Source organism: Ixodes scapularis, unplaced genomic scaffold, assembly GCF_016920785.2.
Source record: "Ixodes scapularis isolate PalLabHiFi unplaced genomic scaffold, ASM1692078v2 PGA_scaffold4__175_contigs__length_147842914, whole genome shotgun sequence".
Taxonomy (NCBI): Eukaryota; Metazoa; Arthropoda; class Arachnida; order Ixodida; family Ixodidae; genus Ixodes; species Ixodes scapularis.
In genome coordinates this window covers 144,342,594-144,369,442 of record NW_024609879.1, presented here as the reverse complement: position 1 = coordinate 144,369,442, position 26,849 = coordinate 144,342,594, and the positions used below count along the sequence as shown (strand labels likewise).

General features: G+C 46.9%; 1 protein-coding gene and 1 non-coding gene across 2 annotated transcripts; both read right to left on the bottom strand.

Moving 5' to 3' along the window:
- Nucleotides 1-1,548: 1,548 nt before the first annotated feature.
- LOC115329239 lies at nucleotides 1,549-24,737 on the bottom strand (the record flags this gene model as incomplete). Its single annotated transcript, XM_040208919.1, has 4 exons — nucleotides 1,549-1,656; nucleotides 18,511-18,651; nucleotides 23,754-23,889; nucleotides 24,727-24,737. Coding segments are annotated over 4 exons (396 nt in total), but the record flags the coding sequence as incomplete, so codon positions are not given.
- On the bottom strand, nucleotides 24,304-24,385 carry Trnaf-aaa. The gene has a single exon. It is a non-coding gene; the product is annotated as a tRNA-Phe (tRNA).
- Nucleotides 24,738-26,849: the final 2,112 nt, after the last annotated feature.

Genomic DNA, 26,849 nt, shown 5'->3' with positions numbered 1-26,849 from the left:
CAATTCAGTGGTGCTGTTTATAGCATTTTTAGCGTTTCTGACTTAAGCGTCTTTGAAGCTGTACAAAAATGATAATAATGTCAAAGATTTCGGCAGCTCAGCCAGGTTGAAGGGTGGACAGAATGCACAGTATCGAAAATTCCGACATTGACGAAAATTGGTAAAAGTGATATTATAGGTCCTTGGGCTCTATACGAGGCTTGTTCAGAGTGACTTCGAATTACACTCAGAACTCTGCAATTATGCCATAGGTCGAAATCACCGATCACTAGGAAGCTGATAGGAACACCGTTCTCATGATTCCTCGAGTGCTGGCCGGAGCGCTTGGGGGATTTAGTAAATGGTCTATTAGAGCTCGACATTCTGACATCAACGCAACCCTTGGGCAAGAGTCAGGCGAACTTTCACTTCGCATTGGAATCATGGTCGCAATGACGACGGTTGCACAATTTACAGAGCAGCGAAGCCGTTTTTCCGGAAACGAACATCTTTATTCAGCATCAACACGCGCAAACAAATCGATCGAGCCGAATCAAGCAAAATGGTTTGCGTGGGACATTATGGGCAGTCCCACTACAAAGCACCTGCACAGGGTCTCCGAAGGCGCCTATACTTACGACAGTTGTTTCCCGCAAATCAGGTCGGTTGAAGAAAACTTCCCCTAAGCACGTCGGTGAAGGCAAAATGACTCGCAATCCTAAAACCAGACAAGCTGAACGAGCTACGCGACTTGAGCACGCCGCAAACATCGGCATCCGGGTTTGTTATCCTTTTAAGCCAAAGCGGAAAAAGCAGTATCAGGATATTTTTAGAAAACAATAATGACTCTCTCTAGATTATTTGTTTCTCAAACATTGAAAAATAAAATACAGTCTGTAACAATACTATGACGGCCAAAAAGAGAAACAAGTTTCCAACGAAAATTTCACACGTCAATCATCCCTCCAAAGGATGAGAGCCGAGAAAAGGCGCCTAGCTTTAGCTAACCACCTATCGTTATGTGCACGGGATCTGGAGCAGGGCTATGCCTGCAACTAAATGCCATCTAACAACGTAAACATTGCACAATATATATATATATATATATATATATCGTGTGTGGAAAAACTAAAAAAACTAGTGCTTTCTATCTAGGCTTTTAGTTTTTTTTTTCATTTTCGAGTTTTTTTAAGTCGTGCTTGAGGCACGTCCGGCGATAGTCCGGACCTTTTGTCTGCAACGAACAGCGTGCATTTCGTCTGATGTCTGCAAGAGCAGAGCGACTGCAGCTTTGCACAAAGATTAAATTAAGAATCCTCACTGATAAAAAAAAATGTGATTGAGCACAAAGAATGCCCCGCGTTACGTATAGTCCGGCTCCCCAACATGGCCATGGCCGATCGAAAATTTTCCGTGTCCGCAATTGTGGAGCGGAAAGGCAAGATTCAGAAAACTCGTCGTAGAGATCAGTGCTTTGCTCTCTATGTGTTCTTCATGTTTAGGAATATAAAGAGCCAAAAGTGTTCGAGGGTTCTTCCATCGCCATTTTATTGCCTACATTGAGTCAATTTAAAAGGGTTTCCTGGGTGGAACGTACGGATGGATGTCGAGGGAGCCATTAGGAAGGTGCTCGTGGATCCAATCTTCACGGTTATAACAAACGCCGTTGACGCAAAACTGCAAATACAGTAGCACTCGTTAAGGGCTGCACAAACAGGACACGCTTTCTGGTGAGCACGGCAAAAAGAGCTTGTCGACTTCCCAAGAGATGAAAACGTTGCGGAGCGCGCGTTCGTTTTCCCCGAGGACATCCACCGTGCAAACAGAACGGATTCCTTCTCTCCTCGTAGCTGTCGTCCCCTCCCCCTCCTTGTTTTCAGGGTGCTGAGGACTGAAAACAACAGCGGAGGCCTTGAGGACTGTATGAGTGGATACTTCCTGGTCCTAAGGACACGGAGCTCCCAAATATTTTAAGAGCCTGTATCGCATATGTAGGGTGACCCAAGTCACAAGGCTCGACCTAAAATGGTCCGTAAAAATAGACGCCTGCACGTAGCAGTCTAAACTTTTCGTCAAAGTTGTATTTCACGGGTCGGATTTTTCTCGTAAAATTACAAAACGTAGCACTTTTTCTGTAAAAAATAGGGCCAAGAAACTTGCCAGGGTCTACGGCGGGTGGCGGCGCAGACGACCAAGTCCAGTAGCGGGGAGTGTTTGGTGTTCGTACTAGTAGATGGCGCTATCTCCTTATCGCAACAGCTCGCGACCACCGTGGTTTATTAAAATGAACATATTTTTTTTTCAATGTACCTTTGGTTGAAAAATAAATCCGGGTAAAAAAAGCTAAACCTAAAACAAAAACAAAAAAAAACGCATCTGCATAACGACGGCGCTTTTGCTGCCAACATATTTTCTCTCCATGTCGTCTGCTTTCTTTCGCTGGTCGGCTGAACTTTCGGGCGTTGCTCCTGACGCCATTTATCAATACGAACGCCAAACACACCTCGCTACCAACGAGCTTGAGTAAACTTAGAGCGGTAAACCAGCGGTCAAAAATGGCACCCCCCCGGTTGCCGCCATCTTGCCTGTTTGCCACATTAGTGATCACGTGACGTTAAGATGGCTGCGCCCAAAGGTGGGGCAGATTAGATTGGCCAGATCGCGGTCAGCAGATGGGCACTCTGGGGCTGCGTTCGAATCTTACACGAATGGCGCCGAGTTATTCCGGCGGATCAAGTCACGTGACGAGACAGATGCAGCAACGCTGGACGCGGGTAGGTTTTCGAACGCAACGGGTACAAGAACTTCACCCAAGAGTGAGATAAAAGCTGCGTTCGATTTACTTGCACCTCCTGCGCCGGTGCAGAAAAGTGTAGGGCAGTCTACTTTCGGTATGTGCATTGAGATACGACCGGGAGTACACCGCCCCACACTTTTCTGCACCGGTGCAGGGGCTGCAAGTAAATCGAACGCAGCTTCTATAGACCCATTGCTCTCGGGCAGGGGGCGCGAGCGCGTACGCAAGACTAAAGCCCCTTGATAAAGGTGTTTTCACAAGTACCGCCAACCATTGTTGTGGAAATGCGCAAGACACGTGCCATGAGCGGGTGCTCCGCCGCCATTCGCTTCCAAGGGCCGCTGATTTCAGTGCTGCGCCGCCATTTGCTTCCTAGGGCCGCTCGAGACCTGGGCCACGTGCGCTCGCGCATTTGGCGCTACTTGCAAAAACAAACGAAAACATATCGAGGGGCTTTACGCAAGACTGCGCAAGACGCGACCATGTTATGCTGGCAGCACCACCCAGGCGGCGCTGTAACGTTCGATTTTGCACGTGCCACGTTCGAATTCAAGCATCTGTCAGAATCTGTAGACGCGCGATAACAAAACGTCTAAAAAAAAGAAACTAAGATAATTAAAAAAAAAAGAATTATACAGCTCGCGGCCTCAGCGGCCTTAAACATTCCTTTCAGCTTTATTATTTTATCGGAGGGAGCCTAATCGATTCTGCAGGCATTTTCGATAAAGCTGTTCTCTCTCTCTCTCTCTTTTTCATGGCTTCCGTGAGCCCGTCTGTTTCGCTTTACTTGATAGCGAAGCCGAAGCTTCTTGCTAAAGCATGTTCCCCTGAACGATGCTCGCACTGCACGAGCGCGCGTGCTTGGCAGGGGCGCTAAAAGCTCGGAGCTCGCTCTTGTTTCCTCTGCTACGCTGGCACTTAGAATGGAACGGAGTAGAAAAAACTTTAGTGGGGAAGCGTATTGACGCATGTTCGAAACGCGAGCCAAATATTCTATTTTGCTCGCCTGGAGCGCTGCTCAAAACTTGAGAGCTACGGACCTATCTCACTCCTGGGTGAAGTTCTCGCACCCGTTGCGTTCGAAAACCTACCCGCGTCCAGCATTGCTGCATCTGTCTTGTCACGTGACTTTATCCGCCGGAATAACTCGGCGCCATTCGAATAATCGAACGCAGTTTCAGAGTTCCCATCTGCCAAGGAGGTCTTGCCAGTCTGATCTGCCCCACCGTTGGGCGCAGCCATCTTAACGTCACGTGATCACTAATGTGGCAAACAGGCAAGATGGCGGCAGCCGGGGGGGTGCCATTTCCGCTGCAGGCAGTGGGTTCCAGTTTACCGCTCTAAGGTAAGACTCAAGCTCGTTGCTCGCTACTGGACTTAGTCGTCTGCGCCGACACCCGCCGTATACCCTGGCAAGTGTCTTGGCCCTATTTTTTTACAGAAAAAGTGCTAGGCTTTGTAATTTTACAAGAAAAAACCGACTTGTAAATACACCTTTGACGAAAAGTTTAAATTGCGACGTGCGGGCGTCGATTTTTACGGTCCATTTATGATAGAGCCTGGTGACTTGAGTCACCTTATATATTACGCAATGCACTCTCCGTCCCCCCTTCCCCTTTCCAGAAAAAAAGAAAAAGAAAAAGGCTTATGGGTGGGAGACTGTAAACACCGCGCGATACATCAAGATTTTCTCTTTAATTAAACAATTTACCACACAGGGCGCTTGATTTTAATTCGAACTTAATAATTAACTGAAACGTGTTAATGAACTTCTTAATTATTGGTCTTAGGGGTCACATTGCAATTGCAGTTTTGACGGCAATTATTATTAGTGATCGGACCAGTTGAAAAAAATGGCGAAAAGTTGGTTCCTAAGATATTAATCGATCAATTTTTGCGTTTTTTCGCTCGATCTAAGAATTGAACTCATAAAGAGTGCCGCAAGCCCCTCCCACAATGACGGTTGGAAGAGTGCCGTAGTCGTTTAAATTATGCCGTCGCTATGCCGACAGCGTGTCCTTGGGAATTGCGCCGACGAGACAAGCGAAGCTGTGTCTGAAACAACAACGTCCCTCTCTAAGCGTCATTGTAATTAGTGTTTGCGGCGCATTTTCTTTTCTTTCTTTTTCTTTTTTGCACAATTTTTAGGTCAGGCGGAAAAAAAACGAACATGGTTATATTATTAGGGACTTTTAGCAAACCGTTACCGTGTTTCGCGTACCCCACTACCGGAGCCTTTGAAGCACGCTGGGCTGTTCCCTCCATGTCGTTTCTTCAGTCTCAACGCTGTCTCAGGCTAGTCAAACGCAGGTGTCTCAACCGACATTAAAGGGGCACAGAGACCTCAAAGGTCCTATTTGTTTTTGTCGTCAAAAACGATGAAAGCGGTAGTATTAAACGCCTAGAAACAAACAAAAAATACCCGAACGCGCAAACGAATTTCACGCACGCGCGCGCGCCTTTTTATTTTTGGCGCCCTTCTTTCCCGCTCCTCACCTCCTCGCTTCTTTTTATTTGTGTCGTAATCGATCGTGAAATTTAGAAGCTTTGTAAGCCAAATATCTATAATATTTACCAACGGCATCCGTAAAACACTTTTTTTTTTTTTTGTAACGCAATCTCGAGCGCACTACGGCCCTTATTTTTGAGATACCTAAAATCGGAGTCCGGAGTGATGTCGCATCCTTACTTAATTTTTACCCTCACTCGGAAAAAACGGCGGTGCTCGACGCATGTAGCACTGAGGGTGATCGGTGAGTCGGGGAATAGGACGAAGTTGTCTCTTTTAGGTGCCCGACGTCCTCTGAAACCTCTAAAAGGAAATCGTCAAACAGTCGAAACAACTGGGTTTGGTGTCTGTGTACCGTAGTTTCCGCTGTGACTCCGCCGGGGCAGCCTTCCACGCAGAACCGACGCGACGTGGACCTTTACGTCACTCACAAAAGTCCACTGCGCGTTTTCTTCAGCCTCACACCGTTTCCAAGAATTTGAGATCGCTGAAAGGGTGCTCGAAGAACTTCAAACTCGGAAGTGAAGCGTCGTCTGCTCGCGGCGATAGGGGGCACTCACGGAGCGGTTGATGGCGGAACGCGGGCGAACACGACACGGAGGCGTGAGAGACACGGGTGCAGATTGCGCAGGAAGTTCAAATTTGGCTTCTGGAAATTATTTTTTTTACTTCACAAATACTTCGTTTCCAAGCTTCGAATCTTGAGGACAATGTCCAGGCATCGCTTTCAATCGTTTCGGGCAATAAAAAAATAATTTTGACCCGTCAGTGATACAAAAAAAAAAAATGTTTGCGTAAAATTTATTTTGCGACACGCGTGTCCCTTACCAGACTGATTTAAAAAAAAAAAATTATTTTCCGGGGTCCTTTTTGGCTCGTTGACACGTTAGCATTTGAGTAGGACTGACTGAGACAAGACGGCTTTTAAGCCTCTTATGGCGGCTTAGGACTGGCTGTGCAGTAAAGACCCGTTCACACACGTGCAACCGAGTACGACCGTAAAGGGGTATTCACACGAGGGAGAAATCCCGGGGATTTCTCCCCGGCACGCGCGCATCACGAGATGTAAACGCGAGGCTTTTGCACATCGCAAAGCCTGACGTTTTCGTCGTGGGATGCGCGTGCCGGGGAGAAATCCCCGGGATTTCTCCCTCGTGTGAATACCCCTTAAGAGACAATAGCGTTTTCTAAGCCTCTTGCGACCTCTTAGGACCAGCTCCGCAGCAGCGCACCCAGTCCTAAGACGTCGCAAGAGGCTTAAAAACCGGTCTGGTCTCTCTCGGTCTTACTCGGTTGCAAGAGTGTGAACGATGCTCAAAGCGCGATCCAAGCGAACGCGTTTTCGTGCGGGGGTGGGCCGTGCGCTTCCCGGAAATAGCGTATTTCGTGACGTCGCGCTGATTCTATGCGCCTTTCGGGTGCGCATAAGAGAGTTAGAGGATTTCAACTTTGTTCATAACGCGCAGGGAAACGCGCTGTGGCGTAGCAGGGTGCTCCTCTCTCATACCCTTTCCCGGCCAATGGGTGAAGGCGTTTCTTCGCCGTCTGGCGCACATATGCTGGCCGCTCGCCCGAAAGCACTCCGTCCTCACCAACGCGCATGCTTGGGACTCAGAAAGCGCACCGGAAACAGCAAGAACGTCACAAAATACGCAATATCCGGGAAGCGCACGAGCTACGCGCGCACAAAAACACGTTGGTTTGGATCGCGCTTAATGCAGCCGGTGGTAAGCAGTCACGAGAGACTTAAACACCGGTCTTGACTCAGTCGGTCTTAGTTAAATGTGAGTGTGTGAAGGGGCTCTTAATCTTTCCCGTCGTAACCAGAGGTAGGTATGTGAACGCCTTAAAGAGACCATGAAGGCAATTTAATTTTTTTTTTTTTAAGAAGCTGTTTTCGGGAGCATTGGGGTCCTGGCGTGCCACACAATTTTTTCTAGAACGTTGTGACTCTTATTTCTGTACCTGCAAATAATCTGCGACACCGAAACAAACATTCCGATTTCTTCCCTTTTTCGCCTCTGGAAAGAGAAGTGACGTCAGGGAGCACTGTCGGCATCGGTAGGATTTAGTGCACACTCAGCGTGGTTCCCGTGGTTCGCTCTAGTGCACGGCGGTCTGTGAAGAAAACCTGGAAGAAATGGACGACAACGCCGCGCTCGCAAACGAGTTTGAGCTCCCGTTCAGCGACCTCACGCCGACTGAACGGGAGAGGCTGCTAAGGACGCAGAACTCTGGATTGGCGCTTTACGAGGGCGCCCCAGACCTACCACCAACTCCTCCGTCGCCGCCTCCAGAGCGACTCCCCGCCCCACTTTCACCCAGACTCCGGCTGACGTGAAGGTGCTGCTCAAAGTCTTCTGGTCGGAAATGCAACGAACAAATCCTGACACCGCTGTCCACAACTCTACGCAAGACGACGGCGCGCAACCAAATGCTGCGCATTGCTGCATCGGTCGGCAGTTTATGCAAACTAACGTCGCCCGATCGACCGCACGTCTTTAGCCGGCCTTTCGCGCAACTTACTACTGCACATAAACGCGGCATGATTGGTGAGACACCAGTTCGCAAAGCGAACACGAGACGACGCACGAAACCAAAACCAAAAGTCCGCCGCCCCCGGCGCTCGTACTTTTTTCTTTTTTTTTTTTGTTCATGGTTGCTCGATGCTTTTTACGCGCTCGAGGTAGCAGTGCGGGATGCGTTCAACAACTGACAAACGGAGGGATCGCTTCAGATTATGCTTTTATGCTTTTTTGAGTGGGCGAGACAGCACTGCAACGATGCGGCCACGGCTAAACCAGCTCTTGTTTGCTATCCAGGTCCTTGCATCCTGGACTGTGTGGCCCGTCAACGAATGCGGGGAATCATCATGTGACAGTCATCGCATTTTCAACGCAACGTCCTTCAAGAACTACGCCGATGACAGCGAGCTCCCGTGTGTTTTGGCGGCCGCTGGAACATTTCCGCCGGTGTTATCTACAACTTTGTATGAAGCACCATCGTCATCGACAGGGGCAAAGTTTTCCTGCACCGCCCCTTTCGTCGTCGTACTCAGTGGCAGTGTTGCCAGGTCTACTGATTTATCAGTAGATCTACTGATTTTGTTCCGGGCCTACTGGTTCACTGAAAAACAAGAAAATCTACTGACTTTTTTTTAGTAAACATATTAAAAATTTATTATGTGGCCCTTTCAGTTCCCAGTGTCGCCCATCAAAGGAAACTCATAATGTCCCAGAATTAAAAATGAAGCACTGGCTAGATGGCCCAGAAGCCCGTCCTATTCGAGTGACGTAGCCGTATATTCATCTATCTATTCACCCAGAGCAGGTTCGGCAGGTTGGGCAGGTTCGACGGTGACATCCGGGCCAGAGCCATATATGGAGAGAGTTTGGCTAGTCTATGATCTCGCCGTAACGTCCCTCTCCCGAGTGAGCCAATCAGCCCGCGGCGCAGAGCGAGAGGTGTTTGCGCAAGCGCCTGAACTCTCGGCTGCTTCTATACAATCTACTAGAATAGCTTCGAGTTGAGCGGAGAGAGCCGCAATTTTCATTCATTCGTTCGGCGGAATGCATGAGATCGACATCCAAATTTCAGTTATTTTCTTTTATTTGGCAGGCTGTGGCAAGAAAATGATATAATGCTATTCCTCGGTGGCTTAAAAAGCTAACGAATGAAGTTTCTCCACGTTTGAACGCAAACTTTGGGTCAGGCGACGCGTAGCCACAACAGTGCTCCGGATCAACAGTGTTGCTTCAAAAACTTTCCACAGCCCAGTAAGGAAAGATAACAGCATGCAGAGGACTTCCATTGGACATGTTCGCGCGCACTTGCCGGAGCGTCTTGTTTCGGTTTCGTTTCAATAATAGCGACAGGTGAACGTCGCACTGTCGCCTTCATCTGTGATCCCAAAAGTGCCTCAGTCTCGATTTCAAAGAATAATCCTCGAAACAGTCAATAATGACTAAAACAAAAACATTTATGGTACCATTTTAATTTGTCCTTCATATAAAGTTACTCGAGAACTGGTCTTGATTTTTTCTTTAATTTTTATTTGGGTTTATTACCATGTTATTTGTTACTCTATACTATTTCTTCGAAGTGTGTATTAATGGAGATAGCAAAACATGGCAAAAAACACATTTCGTGGAATCTACTGATTTTTGTGCAAATCTACTGACTTTTTGGGGATCAATCTGCTGACTTTTTTTTTCTCCATCTGGCAACACTGCTCAGTGGGCGAGACAGCACTGCAACGATGCGGCCACGGCTAAACCAGCTCTTGTTTGCTATCCAGGTTGGTAAAACTCCTTCCTTTACTAGTGTGAAAAGCAATTATGTCTGTCTTGTAGTGCTGCCTCGCCCAGGAGCTTTATTGGAGTGTGTTGCCGCCTGTTTTGATTCACTCTGCTTCCTCGTTCTTCTTTTGAGCGGGGATGTGGAACTCAACCCTGGCCAGTGCAAAGGTTTTTTTTTTGCGCGACACAGGGGACAATTACAAGCGAGTAGACACGGACAAGCGCAAACTTTCAACTAGTTTATTCGTGCGCAATCGACCACGAACATCCAGAAAGAGCATGCGCAGCACGCTACACAGATGAAAAAAAACGAAAACAGATAGTAAAGTCATCCACCAAGACACATTCCACGATAGTCATTATCGAACCAGCAACCCGGATAAAAACTGCACTTCACTTTCAAACAAAGAAACCGAGGTATCGCTGACACAGTCATGGTTCTTCTTTATATAAAAAGCTTCCATCAATTCTCTGGCTGTGCTGTCTTTGCCTCTACCCAAGATCCTAATCTCCCGAAATCGCGCATCACACCCACGGTCGGCACAGTGAGTAGGCAAGTGTGCATTGCCTTTATTCCTGATCGACAATTTATATTCCCGTGCGCGGTCATTAACGCAGCGACCAGTTTGACCAATATATACTTTCCCACACGAGAGCGGAATCTCGTATACCACCGCTGTGGCACAATCCACAAACGGTCGGGCGTGCTTTTTGTTGCAGCCACTTGTCTTTTCTCTTCCCGAGGAAATCCTCGGGCAAAGGCCCGCAAGCTTGCGTGGCGCAGAGAATACGAAAGGTACATTGTAACTATTCGCTACCTTCTTGAGGTTGTGGGACACTTTGTGTATATATGGCACCACTTCTGGTCTACACTTCCTTTGAGGCGGCTCTGGCCGCGTCCTCTGCTTTTCCTTGGTCTTCTGGAGCAACGTCTCAGCAACCGCCGTAATGACCGAGCAGGGGAAACCGGCAGACTTCAGCCTGGCTACCTGATCATTAAAGCTTCTGTGCGTAGAGTGTGGACACGACTTCCTGAGGGCGGACCCTAAGCAGAGGGAGGCGATGGCTCGCTTAACAGTTTTTGAGTGAGCCGAGTCATACGGCAGCAGCCCCTTCTGTACTCGGGGGTTATAACGCCAGCATAAATTATTATTTTTTAACATCAATTTTATATCCAGGAACTGGAGTGAGTCATGGGTTGGAAGCTCATGTGTAAAGGACAGGCCCAACCCATGAACATTAAAAGCGGTTAAAATCTCATCCACAGAGTCGTCATACCTAAGCAGGTGTTGTTTTTTTAAAAGGATTAAAAAATCGTCAACGTATCTAAAAACCTTCAAGACACCGCCATCGACAAAGTGGTTGGCTAAGTCCCGATCAACGTGCGCCAAAAAAATATTACAAAGCACTGGGGCCACACAGGACCCTATGCAGATGCCCTGGCGTTGAATGTAAGGTCTGTCTTCAAAAGAAATAAAGGTGGAACTGAGGTAAAACTCCAACAAAGACAGGAAGTTGTCCACAGACACCCCCGTCGAGTTTTGAAAAGCCACTACTCCGTTATCGTCTATACACTCTCGGACGGACACACATAACTGCCCCTGAGGTACTGAATAAAACAGATACTCAACGTCAACAGAAAACATGTACCCGACGGGTCTCGTTTGTTTTAAGTATGACGTTACGTCTTCCACATTTGAAGTTGCAAAGGGATCCTTAATTTTCAGTCAACCCAACTGCTTCAAAAGAAACTGGCTTAACAACAACTGCCACGATCCTTTCTCGCTGACAATGGTCCTGAAAGGCACGTCCACTTTGTGCGTTTTTGCCGAAAAGAACACAGACAAGGCGCTACCTTTAGAGTCACCAATGGTTTTAGCTAGTTTTGTAAGTTCAAGGTTTTTGCACATATCCACTGCTCTGGACTTGACACGGCAAGCACTAGGTTTGACAGCTTTAAAGTTCTTCTCCACCGCAAGACGGGCCTTCTCGCTGAACGTACCGGCAGTCATCGCCACAAATCCACCTTCTTTATCCGCTTGAAGGAGACGCAGATCGTTTTCTTTAAAGAAGTCCACAACCTTCACAAAGGAGTCCCTTGAACCTCGGGTGACTTCCCTGCTGACAGTCCGTGTGAGTACGTCGACACCCGCAAGCAGGCAGCTATCGTGTTGTTCAGATGGTGCTTTCCTAGCAACTCGTCGGTTCAACGCCAGCAAATCATGCGCGGCCATGCTAGGTTCAAGACAATATTTTGGTCCTTTTTGCAGAACTCGTGAAACGTTCTCCGGTATTTGGACGTCTTCTCCCAAAACCAGGAGACCCGCACCAGTGGCACCCTTGTCCTTCACCACGACAGTCTTCAGGATACAGTTTAAGACCGTTGTCCACCACATCTCGATTACCCGGGCAGCCAGGCGTTTACATGAGCGCAGCTTGATCTCCGCCAGCCATGGTGGATCAAGAACATGACACAGAACTCGAAGATAGTCATAAAAAAGTCTGACCTGCCGCCACAACTCACTTCTCAGCACCCTACAAATGCGTTTTGCATGTCCCAGGGACGGTCTTACTTGTCCAAACAGTGCCGTAATCTCTGGGGGTATAAGACCTTTTCTCAGGTAAAAGGTGATGACTCTCGCCCGGCAGGTAGAGGAAACAATGTAGCTCACCAAGGAATTCACTTGAGACGTAGAATAAGGAACATTGAAGAAAGGGCCCGTTGTAGAAGAAATGTAGTCAATTAAAACTTGTTGTTGGCCTAGTTGGTTCATGATGCAGTCCAGAGGTTTTTTTTTGCGCGACACAGGGGACAATTACAAGCGAGTAGACACGGACAAGCGCAAACTTTCAACTAGTTTATTCGTGCGCAATCGACCACGAACATCCAGAAAGAGCATGCGCAGCACGCTACACAGATGAAAAAAAACGAAAACAGATAGTAAAGTCATCCACCAAGACACATTCCACGATAGTCATTATCGAACCAGCAACCCGGATAAAAACTGCACTTCACTTTCAAACAAAGAAACCGAGGTATCGCTGACACAGTCATGGTTCTTCTTTATATAAAAAGCTTCCATCAATTCTCTGGCTGTGCTGTCTTTGCCTCTACCCAAGATCCTAATCTCCCAAAATCGCGCATCACACCCACTGTCGGCACAGTGAGTAGGCAAGTGTGCATTGTCTTTATTCTTGATCGACAATTCATGTTCCCGTGCGCGGTCATTAACGCAGCGACCAGTTTGACCAATATATACTTTCCCACACAAAAGCGGAATCTCGTATACCACCGCTGTGGCACAATCCACAAACGGTCGGGCGTGCTTTTTGTTGCAGCCACTTGTCTTTTCTCTTCCCGAGGAAATCCTCGGGCAAAGGCCCGCAAGCTTGCGTGGCGCAGAGAATACGAAAGGTACATTGTAACTATTCGCTACCTTCTTGAGGTTGTGGGACACTTTGTGTATATATGGCACCACTTCTGGTCTACACTTCCTTTGAGGCGGCTCTGGCCGCGTCCTCTGCTTTTCCTTGGTCTTCTGGAGCAACGTCTCAGCAACCGCCGTAATGACCGAGCAGGGGAAACCGGCAGACTTCAGCCTGGCTACCTGATCATTAAAGCTTCTGTGCATAGAGTGTGGACACGACCTCCTGAGGGCGGACCCTAAGCAGAGGGAGGCGATGGCTCGCTTAACAGTTTTTGAGTGAGCCGAGTCATACGGCAGCAGCCCCTTCTGTACTCGGGGGTTATAACGCCAGCATAAATGATTATTTTTTAACATCAATTTTATATCCAGGAACTGGAGTGAGTCATGGGTTGGAAGCTCATGTGTAAAGGACAGGCCCAACCCATGAACATTAAAAGCGGTTAAAATCTCATCCACAGAGTCGTCATACCTAAGCAGGTGTTGTTTTTTTAAAAGGATTAAAAAATCGTCAACGTATCTAAAAACCTTCAAGACACCGCCATCGACAAAGTGGTTGGCTAAGTCCCGATCAACGTGCGCCAAAAAAATATTACAAAGCACTGGGGCCACACAGGACTCTATGCAGATGCCCTGGCGTTGAATGTAAGGTCTGTCTTCAAAAGAAATAAAGGTGGAACTGAGGTAAAACTCCAACAAAGACAGGAAGACAGAAAACGATCTGCGTCTCCTTCAAGCGGATAAAGAAGGTGGATTTGTGGCGATGACTGCCGGTACGTTCAGCGAGAAGGCCCGTCTTGCGGTGGAGAAGAACTTTAAAGCTGTCAAACCTAGTGCTTGCCGTGTCAAGTCCAGAGCAGTGGATATGTGCAAGCCCATGTCCAGAGCAGTGGAATGTGTCTTGGTGGATGACTTTACTATCTGTTTTCGTTTTTTTTTCATCTGTGTAGCGTGCTGCGCATGCTCTTTCTGAATGTTCGTGGTCGATTGCGCACGAATAAACTAGTTGAAAGTTTGCGCTTGTCCGTGTCTACTCGCTTGTAATTGTCCCCTGTGTCGCGCAAAAAAAAAAAACCTCTGCACTGCATCATGAACCAACTAGGCCAACAACAAGTTTTAATCAACCCTGGCCCGCTGACGGAAGTTCAGTTGGCAGCGATTCTTGATGGCCAGAGGACGCTAAACAACAGCATATCAGAAATTAAAAGTAAACTTGACGAACACATTAGACAAACAGAATCAAGGCTATCCTCAATAGAAACTAAAGTTGAGTGTCTGTCAAAATTAGAGCCTGACCTTAAGAGATGCGAGAATTATGTCCAGCATTTAGGAAGAAACGTCACTGCAATGGCTGCAAGGGTTGACGCCCTTGAAAACCGGAGCCGGCATAACAACCTCATTATTTACGGTGTGGCGGAAGACTCTACTGAATCACCCGTTTCGTTGAACCAGAAAGTGGTTACCGAAATTTTTGACAAGAAGCTAGGCGTGAAGGTATCAACGATAGAAAAAATACACAGGCTCGGAAGGCATCTGGACAATAAAACACGACCAATATTAATACGCTTTTCTTCTCTAGACGAAAAAGCTGCACTTTTGAAGAACGCGTTTAAATTAAAGGGTACAACGGTGTCTCTGTCGAACGACTACTCAATAGAAGTAAGAGAAAAGCGCCGCCATCTTTGGACATACGCAAAAGCTAGAAGGGAAGAAGGTATCAGCAAAGTAAATCTAACGAACGATAAGCTTGTAATTAATGGGAAAATGTTTACTTGGAACAGTGAAAGAGAGGAGGTTGTACCTGTGCAACGTAACTGACGTCAAACGAATTCAAAGAAAGCGGTGCAAAAGGATATCACTGTGATGGTCGTGAATTGCAGAAGCGTAAAAAATAAAGTAGAAGAATTATCGGGTTTAATCCTATCTGTTCAAGCCGATATCATTCTCGGCACTGAATCATGGCTTGACGACTCTATCTTAGATCATGAAGTATTCCCTAGATGCTTTAACGTCTACAGAAAGGATAGGTCGTTACACGGGGGAGGGGTTTTTCTGTTGGTTAACAATAATTTGCAAAGCCACCAACTCGATCTAGCTGAAAACATAGAATCCGTATGGTGTCGGGTCAGGCTGCCCAATAACCTATGTTTTACCGTAGGAGTTTTCTACAGGCCTCCAAATTCTGATTCTATTTGTATAGACACCCTAAACGAAATAGTTTCTAGTGTTACCAATGAATGTGTGGTACTTGGTGGCGATTTTAATCTGCCAGACTTGACATGGAGCGATGACGGGTGTGCCTGTAAAACAATGACTCGACTTAATATTGATATGAAGTGCATGGTTGATAGTCTAGGTTTTACCCAGCATGTACTTGTACCTACGCGCGGACACAACATACTCGACTTGTTGTTGTGCAATCATCCCGACATTGTTAAACGAATCGATGTCATACCGAGCATAAGCGACCATGACGCTGTAGTCGCGACGCTTCGTTTTCAATCTGCACGTGTAAAGTTGAGTTCAGATCGAAAGGTGTTTTTGTATGAAAAGGGAAATTGTGAAGGCATTAGCTCTGAGCTTTCTAGTGGCTTTCTTTCGTTTGAATGCGTTGCCGAAGAAACAGATGTGCACAACACGTGGTTACTGTTCAGGCAGAGAGTGATAAAGCTAACAGAGAAATACATACCATGTATTGATGCATCCAAATTAAAAAATAGAGCCAAACCATGGATCAACGGAAGTGTTCTACGATTAACAAAAAAACGAAAGCGTGCTTACGCACGGTACAAAAAGAAAAAGTCAGCAGTAAACCATGGGAAACTGAAAGAACTGACGACAAAGTACAAAGTCACCGTGAGGAAAGCAAAAGGCGATTACCTACAGCGGCTCGAAGACGGAATGAAAAATAACAATAAACAGTTCTGGAAGTTTATGAAACGTTGCGGAAATGACCAGATGGGAATACCTGACCTATTAGTAAATAACGAACTAATTACAGATGCCCGTCAAAAAGCTTGCATCTTTAATGAATATTTTCAATCGGTATTTTTGCCTGCGAACAATATAACGCCAGTAACGCTTACAAACAGATACGATGATATGCCTCCAGTTGAGGTTGGTGTCGAGGGAGTCCTAAAGCTACTAAAAAATTTAGACGAAACTAAAGCGATTGGCCCTGATCAAATTTCGCCTAGGGTTCTGAAGCGCTGTGCTCACGCCATTGCCCCATATCTTTTTATAATCTTCAGCCAGTCTTTGCTTGAGGGGCCATTACCGAATGATTGGAAAGTAGCTCATGTAATACCAATACACAAGAAGGGACCCAAAAAAGATGTTACAAATTACAGGCCGATTTCTTTAACATCAATTTGTTGCAAACTACTTGAGCACATTTTGTACAGCCAGATAATGCAACATCTTAGTTACCATAATTATTTCATAGATTCACAACATGGATTTAGGAGAGGTTATTCTTGTGTCACGCAACTAACCGAGCTCTATCATGATCTTGTCATGTCCGTAGATAAGGGTGAACAGACTGATTGTGTTTTTCTTGATTATAGGAAAGCGTTTGACACAGTGTCGCACTCGTTCTTACTTCACAAATTGAATTGTTTGAGCATAGATATTACCACACTAAAATGGATTCAGTCATACCTGAGTTCGCGTCAGCAATGTGTAATTTTAAACGGCGAGGCGTCTCATTTTGTTGAAGTTACGTCTGGTGTACCACAGGGGTCGGTTCTGGGGCCATTGTTATTCTTAATATTTATCAATGATATTCATGTCAATGTAACTTCCCAGCTGAGATTATTTGCTGATGATTGCGCTGTGTATACGCGTATAAAGAACGGGGAGGGTTCCGGACAACTGCAGGCTGACCTAGATCGAATAGAACAATGGTGCGGTGAATAGGGGATGCAACTTAACGTAAAGAAATGTGTTCATGTTAGCTTCACACGTAAAAAAAATAAATTTGACACACAGTATTATTTAAGCAATGAGCTAGTAACGAATGAGAATAAAGTAAAATACCTCGGAGTCATTTTGTCATCCGACTGCACGTGGGATTCGCAAATTGATGATGTCATTATGAGGGCGGGTCGCGCACTGGGCTTTGTCCAAAGAAACCTAAAAAACGCTACACAAAAAATAAAAGAACTAGCATATCTTGCCTATGTAAGGCCACTTCTAGATTACGCATGCACTGTGTGGGACCCTTCCAAAAAAAATCGCATTGATGGCTTGGAAAAAATACAAAATCGTGCCGCACGCTTCGTCCTGGGCCAGTACGACCGTTTTTCTAGTGTAACTAACATGAAACAATCACTAGGATGGGCGTCATTGGATCTTCGGCGAAAAAATTTACGGTTGAAATTTTTATACAACATTTACCATGAAGCTACTGGTATTAATAGCTCATCATACCTCTTAAAACCAAATTATTTTTCCAAACGTAATGATCATGTGCACAAGATACGCGAATACTGTACTAGGACGGAGCTCTGCAAAAATTCGTTTTTTGTGAGGACGGTCAAGGACTGGAACGCTTTACAGGAATGTATAGTTTGTGCTGCAAATGTTGATATGTTCTTTTCGTTATTATTCGTCCCCTGCAATAATGCCTTCTAGGCGCTGCAGGAGTTCCCTGAATAAAGAATAAATAAAGAATATACACGGTATGAAACCTATTAATTCCCAACTACAACTTCAAAAGATTATCCAACGTTCAAATAAAAAATTTTCATGACATCTCACCACCGAAATCGCAACCAAGAGCGCGTCTATCGTTTGAACCAATCGCCAGACGAGGAGCCCGTTGTCGTCACGCTTCGACGGCGCACTTTAGTTCACCTTTCTGCCGCCGCCTCGGTGGGGTCTCAGGCATCGTTCCCGGCGCCATTATTACCGCGCCTGTTTGTTCGATTGGTGCGGCACCCACACTTCTGTTCGGGCTAGAACTTGGTCAACAGTATCTGAGACGTGCCTGCCATCCATTTCAATCGTCGAATAAAACTTCGAAACTGCCTTCATGGTCCCTTTAAAACCACTTTCTGCGATAGTCTATTTATGGTCATAACCTATATTATATGTAGTCCCTAAGCATCCTAAAAAAAAAACAACATTACATTCATGTGTGACCGATGTTTCTATTACAATCGGTAACAAAGATCGATTGCCTCGGAATACTCTCGTTGAGACTTGAAGGCGCCGCCGCTAGAGGAAGGACAGGGTTCTGCCCTTCCTCAAGCCTCGTCCAACGGCGACCTCTGGTGTCTCGATCTTTGATACCAATTTTAGTAAAAATATCGGCCTAGCATGATTTAATGTTTTTTTTTATTTTTTAAGATTCTTAAAGCCCGTAGATTAAATTATGAGCATAAACAGCCTATCGCAGTAAGTGGCTTAGTGCCCCTCCTCTTTTGTTTTTAATGTTGTCTGCCAGAGAACTACTTTGCCTAGAAAGAAGAGGGGGGAGTTCTGAAAGGGGACGCTCACCTTATTTTTGACGCCGCATCGAAGACCTTGTATTGCTGAAGTTTTATACAATGATTGATGCAGAGTGTTGTCCTCGAGGCAGCAGGTTAACTCGCAATCGTACACTGGATAGAAGCGGTGCGTCCCAGTGTCCTCTTGTCGCTTGATATACAGAAGGAAACACGCGAGAAGTCACATTACACGGCTCGCTTTAATGTAGTGAGAACAGAACACGTGAAGAGGGCCTTTAAATGCTATGAAAATATTTCCACAAGCTTGATCAGTCTTCCAGAACCCACAAACTTCTCTTTTTTTTTTTTCTTCAAAATTTAGCGGAGAAATTGAATTGGTTTATTTGTCACAGGACGTCTACCTCTTTCTCCGCATTTAGCCAGGAAACCGGATTGGTGTTTAGGTCATGTGACGTTGATTCCCACGCCAAATTTGGCGAGGAAATGTGATTAATTTATTGGTCTATCGCGTGACATCAGGTCACGTGACGTGAATTTCTAAACTGAGCGGGAAACCTTGATTGGTGTAGAGGACACGTGATGTCAAGTCCCGACGTCAATGTCCCCGATAAATTTAGCGGAAAATCTGCACCGTGTAACGTTCTCAGCGTGTCGATCGTTCGTGACAATTTTCTCGTAGAAAGCGACCCATAAAACGAATTCTTTATTAAAAAGAGGCCGCGAAATCTAAATACTTGAATCCAACATCGGAAGTGACTTAGACAAAGTAGATCGAGTGCGCTGAGAGTGTATGAAAGGCATCACGTTAGACAGAATACAGATTAAAAAAAAAAAAAAAAAAAATCCGATCAGTGTTTAATATGAAATTCGTGGATTGATTGATTGATTAATTAATTTAAACATATCTGAAGCACTGTTGCTGTTCTCAGCATCAGTCTGACGTAATCAACAGCCAGTTGCAAGGCCGTTGAGAGAGCGAAGTCTGATTCACACGTTTGCGGTTGAATGTGATTGAGTGCGCTCTGCCAATACCATCTACACTTGCGGGCACTCGTGTGATTGCTCCAAGTAGCTCCGAACTTCTGTGGTTTCGGTTTCAGCTTCAGTTTCTGGCGTAAAAGGGGCGCATTTGCTACTGTTCATCTTTTCGCATGAGAAACCCTGTTGAGGGTGCTGAACCGCGATTGCCGAGCATGCAGAAATGACCGCCGTCTTTCCCTACGTCCTTTTTTCAAATTCAAGTCGACGCTTCGACTGGAGCAATCGGACCGACTTATACCCTCGCTACACGGGCATCCTTAATTGCAGTTAGGCTAAGCCCCAGTTCGCCCACAATGCCTGCGGACAACATTTTGTGGCTATGCAGCCAAAGCTATGGGGCATTGTGCACTTGAGCATCTTGAGCACAGATCAAAGCAGTGCACGCGCGCTTTTCACTTGTTCCGAAATGTCTGTTCGGGAGTATAGTCCGGTAACTGTGTTGCAGCGTAACGGCGGTTAAAGATGAGTTAACTGTTGTTAAGTGTGCCAGTGGAACGAAGGTTTTGCGAGGTAAATGAAGCCGTGGTCAATTACGTAAAATTCTATTCGTCTTGGGATTGACGCAGATACGCTGGGTCGATTTAAGAAGTGCCGTGAATTTTATCAGCGCTTCAGTTTGAATGTCATTAACACGTAAATTCGTCTGGTGCTAAAAAGTCATAGTAGCAGTCACACGCGACGGCACGAGGTCAAATTACATTTGGATGGGGTTCCGGTGGGGGTGGGGGGTTGGTGGCGCACCGCAGCTCAAAGCACACGTATTGCGAAAGTTTGCGCCCGCTGCAGAATTCATCGACCCTAGGCTAAATCCGCACCCCTGCTCGCGTACGACGGTATGCTCGCTAACCCTTCGGTATACGGGAACAATGGAGAGTCCCGGTTCCCAATGCCTCACTTGTGCGTGCACACGTTGCACACCGTGTGTTTCGTTCATTTTGGCAAAGGTTGGTTGCCGAATTTCGCCAAAATCCTACGGAGGGCGAGCAAAATTGTGCGAGCTCACGGAAGGGACGTTACACCACACGTCAGAAGGACGCCACGTTTGTTTTGCACACTGGAGAACCTGCGGCGAACTTAGACTAAGAAAACCCCAAAGAAGGTAAAAACAAAATAAAATGTTACGATTTCGAAGTTTCGCATATAGCGCCGACCAATCATAAGAACATTCTAAAATGCAAGTTTAAAATAAAATGTTTATCAAGCTTACTCATGGCGTCATCGGTACTGGATCCCCAACCAACCCACTCGGAAACCGGAAAACACGCCGGAGCTCGAAATTAGTCGCTGCAAACCGGCGTCTAATGCGAGTCGAGTCGAGGCGAGTCGATTTGAGTTGAGTTGAGTCAAGTCGAGTTGAGTCGAGTCGAGTCAAGGCGCGTTGAGGCGAGTCGAGGTGAGTCGAGGCGATTCGAGTCGAATGAGTCGAGTTGAGCAAGTCGAGGCAAGTCGAGTCGAATGAGCCGAGTCGAGGAAAGTCCAGTCGAGTCGAGTTGAGTCGAATCCAGTGAGTCGAGTGGAGGCAAGTCGAGGTGAGTCGACTCCAGTTTGAGACGAGTCGAGTCGAGGCGCGGCGCGGCGAGGACAGGCGAGTCGAGTAGAGGCGAGTCTAGGCGAGTCGACCCGAGTTGAGTCGAGTCGAGGCGCGGCGCGGCGAGGACAGGCGAGTCGAGTAGAGGCGAGTCTAGGCGAGTCGACCCGAGTTGAGTCGAGTCGAGGCGCGGCGCGGCGAGGACAGGCGAGTCGAGTAGAGGCGAGTCTAGGCGAGTCGACCCGAGTTGAGTCGAGTCGAGGCGCGGCGCGGCGAGGACAGGCGAGTCGAGTAGAGGCGAGTCTAGGCGAGTCGACCCGAGTTGAGTCGAGTCGAGGCGCGGCGCGGCGAGGACAGGCGAGTCGAGTAGAGGCGAGTCTAGGCGAGTCGACCCGAGTTGAGTCGAGTCGAGGCGCGGCGCGGCGAGGACAGGCGAGTCGAGTAGAGGCGAGTCTAGGCGAGTCGACCCGAGTTGAGTCGAGTCGAGGCGCGGCGCGGCGAGGACAGGCGAGTCGAGTAGAGGCGAGTCTAGGCGAGTCGACCCGAGTTGAGTCGAGTCGAGGCGAAGCGATAGAGTCGAGTCGCGACTCGACTAATGTGACGTCAAGGTGCAAGAACTCGACGCCTCCTTTTGGAGTCGCTCAGTGGGAGACGCTGCAAGACGCGCTGCCAGCGATGCGAAAGCAAGCTACTCGGCGATGCGTGGATCCACAAGTGATGACGACTGGCGGGCCTTGTCTTCTAAGTGGTATTCATTGTGTGCCCGCTTTTACGCGCAACTATGACCAGAGAAAGAGCTGAAAGGGGCTTGAAAATTAATTTTGGACAGAGATAAATTATTTCACATATAGACTACTAATCGCGCTTCCTTTAGCGGGCCAAATGAAAGGGGGTAGGAAGTCAAAAACCTAGATTTCGGTACGAAAATTAAAAAAAATGTAGCGGACTATTTCGTATGTCTTTTGTTTCGAAAGCTTGCCGCCTTATTACTCGGATACATCCGCGGTACCCAAAGCACGTCATCTTATACACCAGCTACACACACCGGGCACGAGCACTGCGCTCGTCAACAATCAACCCGTCTATGAATTTCTGGATTCACGTTCGTGGCCAATGAGTGCCCTGACAGAACTTATCATCACTTGAGGATAAGTTCCGTACTTTTTAAACACATGGCGTGTTTAAAAAGTACGGTGGAAGCTTGGAGCCAACGCCTCCGGTGCCCAAGCACGTCACGACCGCGCGATTTCTCATTTCGCTTTTGAGTTGAAGTGGAAAGCTAAAGAGGAATTAGTTGAAAAATGATCTCATGGCCCCTTTAAAGCCCCCTAATCAAATTCGCGCTTCGGAAACGCAACAACGAGCTTAAAAAGAAATGGCACCTTGTTGTCATCTAGGTAGAACTGGAATGCTTTCAATCTGCTGTATGTTAATCATCATTGTTTCACCGTGTGCTTTAAACAGTTTTGACACCAATATACGAGACCATTGCTCAAAGAGAGTTCGTAGATTTCTTCTTGTAATTTCTGCAAAACCTTCAGTATGGCTTATGGTGCGAGATATTAACACCACACGCGTCGCAGTTGGCAGATAGAGTCAACTCTTCGCCTTAGTGGCAAGCGGCGCCACCAGAAGACTCTTCAATATGCGGCTAACCTCGCAGACCCGGTTTTCCATGCTTTTCTATGTGAATGAAACATGCTTGTTTTTAAAGTGTTTTTTGGGGTGCGCAACACCTTGTAGAACTTAGCACTTGAGCTACCCCTATTGGTTAGACACTTTTTAGTATTGACGCTTTAGTTCGTGCCCCAGTGGCGGCAATAACAGTTTTATAATGGAATTGGAGTCGGATAGATCTCTGGTGCGGAGTTGAAGTCTTGCCTTTGAAAGGGCTAGTCAGTGACTTCAGACGCCCCCCCCCCCCCCCCCCCCCCCCCGAAAAAAGACGCACGCCCGCAAGAGACACTTTTTCTTTTCTCTCTAAGTTTCATTTATTTTATTTTGTTTATTTGACCCACGGGCGGCTTTACTTAAGAAAAGGGGGGCAAGATTGAACTATAAACGATACAATAAAAATGAAGGCTAAATTACTCTTCTAACAATACGAACATGATAGTAAATGGTGTAAAGAGTGGCAGTGAGTGCCGCAACTGCACGGTGGAGGCGCTGTCGTCGGCTGAGGCTACTCGACTTTATCTGGTCGAACGTGTCGCAGCGTTCGTTCTGCCGTGTGTCCTTACCTATTTATGTTACAGCGGCAGTTGTTAGGGCCCGCCCCCAAGTAAACGAAGTTACCCCGCGAAATTTGGCGGGAAAATAATGTCATGTGACCTGGCGTGTTCCTGTCTAAACGCATTACGCTTAGGCATTCAAGTTATTCGCTAGAGGAAAAAACAATTACGTCACGTAACCTATGCACCAAGTCAGTTTACCCACTAAATTTGGCGTGAAAACACATCCTACGACCTTGTTGCCGCTCTCTAAACGCATCTCGTCGTTTGATCGTCACGCAATTTTATATCGTACACTGCGGTCTGGTCATAGGCAGATCGATGCGTCCCAGCGCCACCCCCTGGATGGCGCCAGTGAGTGAACGCAGTCTTTCGAAGCGGTTTGAAGCGAGCAAACACTCGATGACATTCGTACCCAAATGTCTGAACCATGCCCCTGATGGCAGTCATATATGGAACTAAAAGTGGACAGCAAAAGTAAGGCAGACTTACGAAACAGTGTTCAATCTCATTTTCGAAGAAATATATTGATCTACAGAGTTCCGACAAATCGACGACGTCGCCAGGCAAGCTCGTGACTTGGGGAACCTCCTGTCCTCTTGGTCGAAAGCACTCTTGGGGCACGCGGCTTTGAAACAAAGAAAAAAATGAGTGTCAACATAAACGTAAATTCCTGCACACTGAAGCTGACTTGGTAGAAGTGCAATGCCTACTTTTTTTTAAAGCGTTAGGATTAACGCCGGAATTTAGAGAAAACCCGACCCCACTGGGTTTTGAAGAAAACCCGGCGGTGTCTTTCGTTTGTCAGTTGTCGCGTGCGACGCTCCCATTGGTCCGAAGCGTGATTTAAGCAGGTGTCAACCTCTATCTTTCTCCCCTGCGCTGACAAACTGACAGACACCGCCGGGTTTTTGTCAAAAGGAGCCCTTTTATTTTAGGGGCGAAGCTCCTTAGGGTCTAGCCTTGTCCGTCCGGCGTCCGTGTTCACACCGATTGCCATCCCATCTGTCATCTTAAAAAAAAAAAATAATAAAAATGTTTTCGCAGTCGACAGGATTCAAACCTGTGCGGGGAGACCCCAATGGATTTTTAGTCCGTCGCCTTAACCACTCGGCCATGACTGCGGGACGAGTAGGGGGCTATGAGATGTTGTAGTAACTCAAAAGCTGGGGATGTCACGGATGAAACGAGCAATAAAAAATCAGCACGATCAACACTACCTATGAAGAAAATCAGTGTGATCAGCACCACCAGAGCTACGCCCCAATCAACATAATTTTTGGCAAAGTCACGCGCAGAGCTGGCATGGAGCCAGGGAGGAGGAGGCGCCGCGCAACACCTGCTAGATAACAGCCGTAGCGCTGAATGAGATGGCTTAATCAGAGGAGGCCAACACTGGACACACAGTGGAAAGGAGTGCTGAGTCAGCGCTCGGCTTCGAGTCAAGGTTGAGCCGAACGTTGACGCAATCGTTGCGTTCAATCTGTGCCCAACGTTGGCCATCTCTGGTAACGGCCTCTCATTCAGCACTATGGTTTTGGTGCAAAGGAGGTGTTGCGCCCCCACGCGGTGAAATGCGGGCGTGCTGAGTTGCCGCTCTGCTGTCGCCGGTTGTTCTTCGCTCTGAGTTTCCGTGGTAGCGCTACATGGGCTGTGATGTGTGTGTAGTTAAAACGATGGATGCTGTTTATTCCACGAGTGGAATGGATCTGGGTCTCTTACGAGTGATATGGATGCCCGTATCCAAGGGCGTCGACGTAATTTGAAATGCAGAGTTCAAAAAAGGGGGGCGAAAAAAATTACAGGAAGATCCATCGGAGGATTCATGGGGAATCCGTTAGCGTAACCCTTGGGAAACGCCACAACCGTCCCCCTTTGGGAGACGCTAACACTGTCCCCATAACGAGGCCACAAAGAGGCAGCAAAAAGTAGAGGAAGCAAACGAGAAATCCCCCTCCCAAAAAAGTGAAGGGGTTACGGTAAGCATTTCCCAAACAGGGACGTGTGTGGCGTTTCCCAGTTTCATGATAACGGATTCCCGAAGAATCCACTAATGGATCTTCCTGTCATTTCTCTCTCTGTCTCTCGAGAATCTGTTAACGGCCAACGACCAGACTCGAGATTCTTTAAAGCAGAAGATCCTCCTCACCCTCGGGGAGGAGGAAACAGGCAACGGTGGACAGGGAGAAGGGGGAAAGGGGGAAGCGGGAGAAAAGTGGAAAGCGCGAACTGGCCGTCGGTCTTTAACCAAAAACGATCGAGGAGTATCTACACTGAAAGAACCGCATGTTCAGTTCAAGAATTTTTCCTTTAATGGTTGTATTTTGAATTGAGCCAGAATTCAGATAACTCGAATAAAGTAAGCCCACTTTCTGAGGTAGAGTTTGAGAGGATGGGTAGCGGATCCTTCGTTTGCCAACGCAGTTTATCAGACTGCATTCATTCGCAATCGAATTCGTATCCTTGTTGGCAGTTCCCTTGCGCTGATGATTATATGTGTGCAATAAGAAAATCAAACATTTGGTTTGTAGAAACACGATGGAAAATTCTCTCGGCTCAGGTTAGCATTTACAAAATGTGCCCGCTTCTCTTATCACGAATCTTAACGGCTTAGGGTGAGCGGTCCCTTGAAGTTAGTATCCAGTTTAAATGTCAGCAAGAACAATAAATACAACGCTCCTGTTAAGAATTAAAGAAGTGCGTGGGCCGCGTCACCGACGCTTCATGCTACCGCAGTTGCTCGGAAGTTAGCCCCCGAGCTGGAAGGGGTGATCCAGCAACTATTGCACTTTCACTAACTACCGCTTGGAAGAGTGGTGAACAACATGGTAACCGGACAAAAACTCACGGGACAAAAGCTTACCGGACTGAAGCTCACCGGACAAAAGTTCACTGAACAAAAGCTCACCCGTTATTTCACATACCCGGACAAAAGCTCACCTCCTTTTTTTTTTTTTCTACCCGGGCAAAACACGGGTTAGGGTAAAGTGAGGACGCGATGGACATTGCACCATTTTTAGGAGAACTGGCATTCCATCCCATGCAAAGGTGTCGACAGATAAGCCAAAACAGGCAGAGAAGCAACGATTTAGGACCACAATTTAGTTCACTAAAGCTGAGTGGAGCTGATAAGATCAAGTTTGCCTGACTCAAGGTATGCCGGAGCACCCTTGTGCCGCGCCCAAGAAACTTCGTGAACCGAAATTTTTGAACCCGAAGAGTGAGCGAAGAAGCGAAGTCACCCTTCGGTGACCTCGCTTTTTTATCGTGCTTATGTCACGCTAAGCGCGCACATGAAGGATAGGCATTATGTTTCTTCATTACTAATGCATGGGTTTTCTGGGGTTCAGGGTAATACTTGAAGTGGACGATGAAGAGAATTAAATTCTTTCCGTCATTGTGCGTCGTAAATATATTTGAAATCAAGGATTATCTCAGGGTGAGGGGGAAGGGAAACTGAAGCAAAACTGTAATAGAAAAACTATTGAGTTGCGAATTTTTTTTAATATTTTGAAGGAACGGGAGTGTTGGCCTTTTGAAAAGAATGCGAGAGCGATGAGATTTTGGATAGGCTGGCGTTCCTTCCAC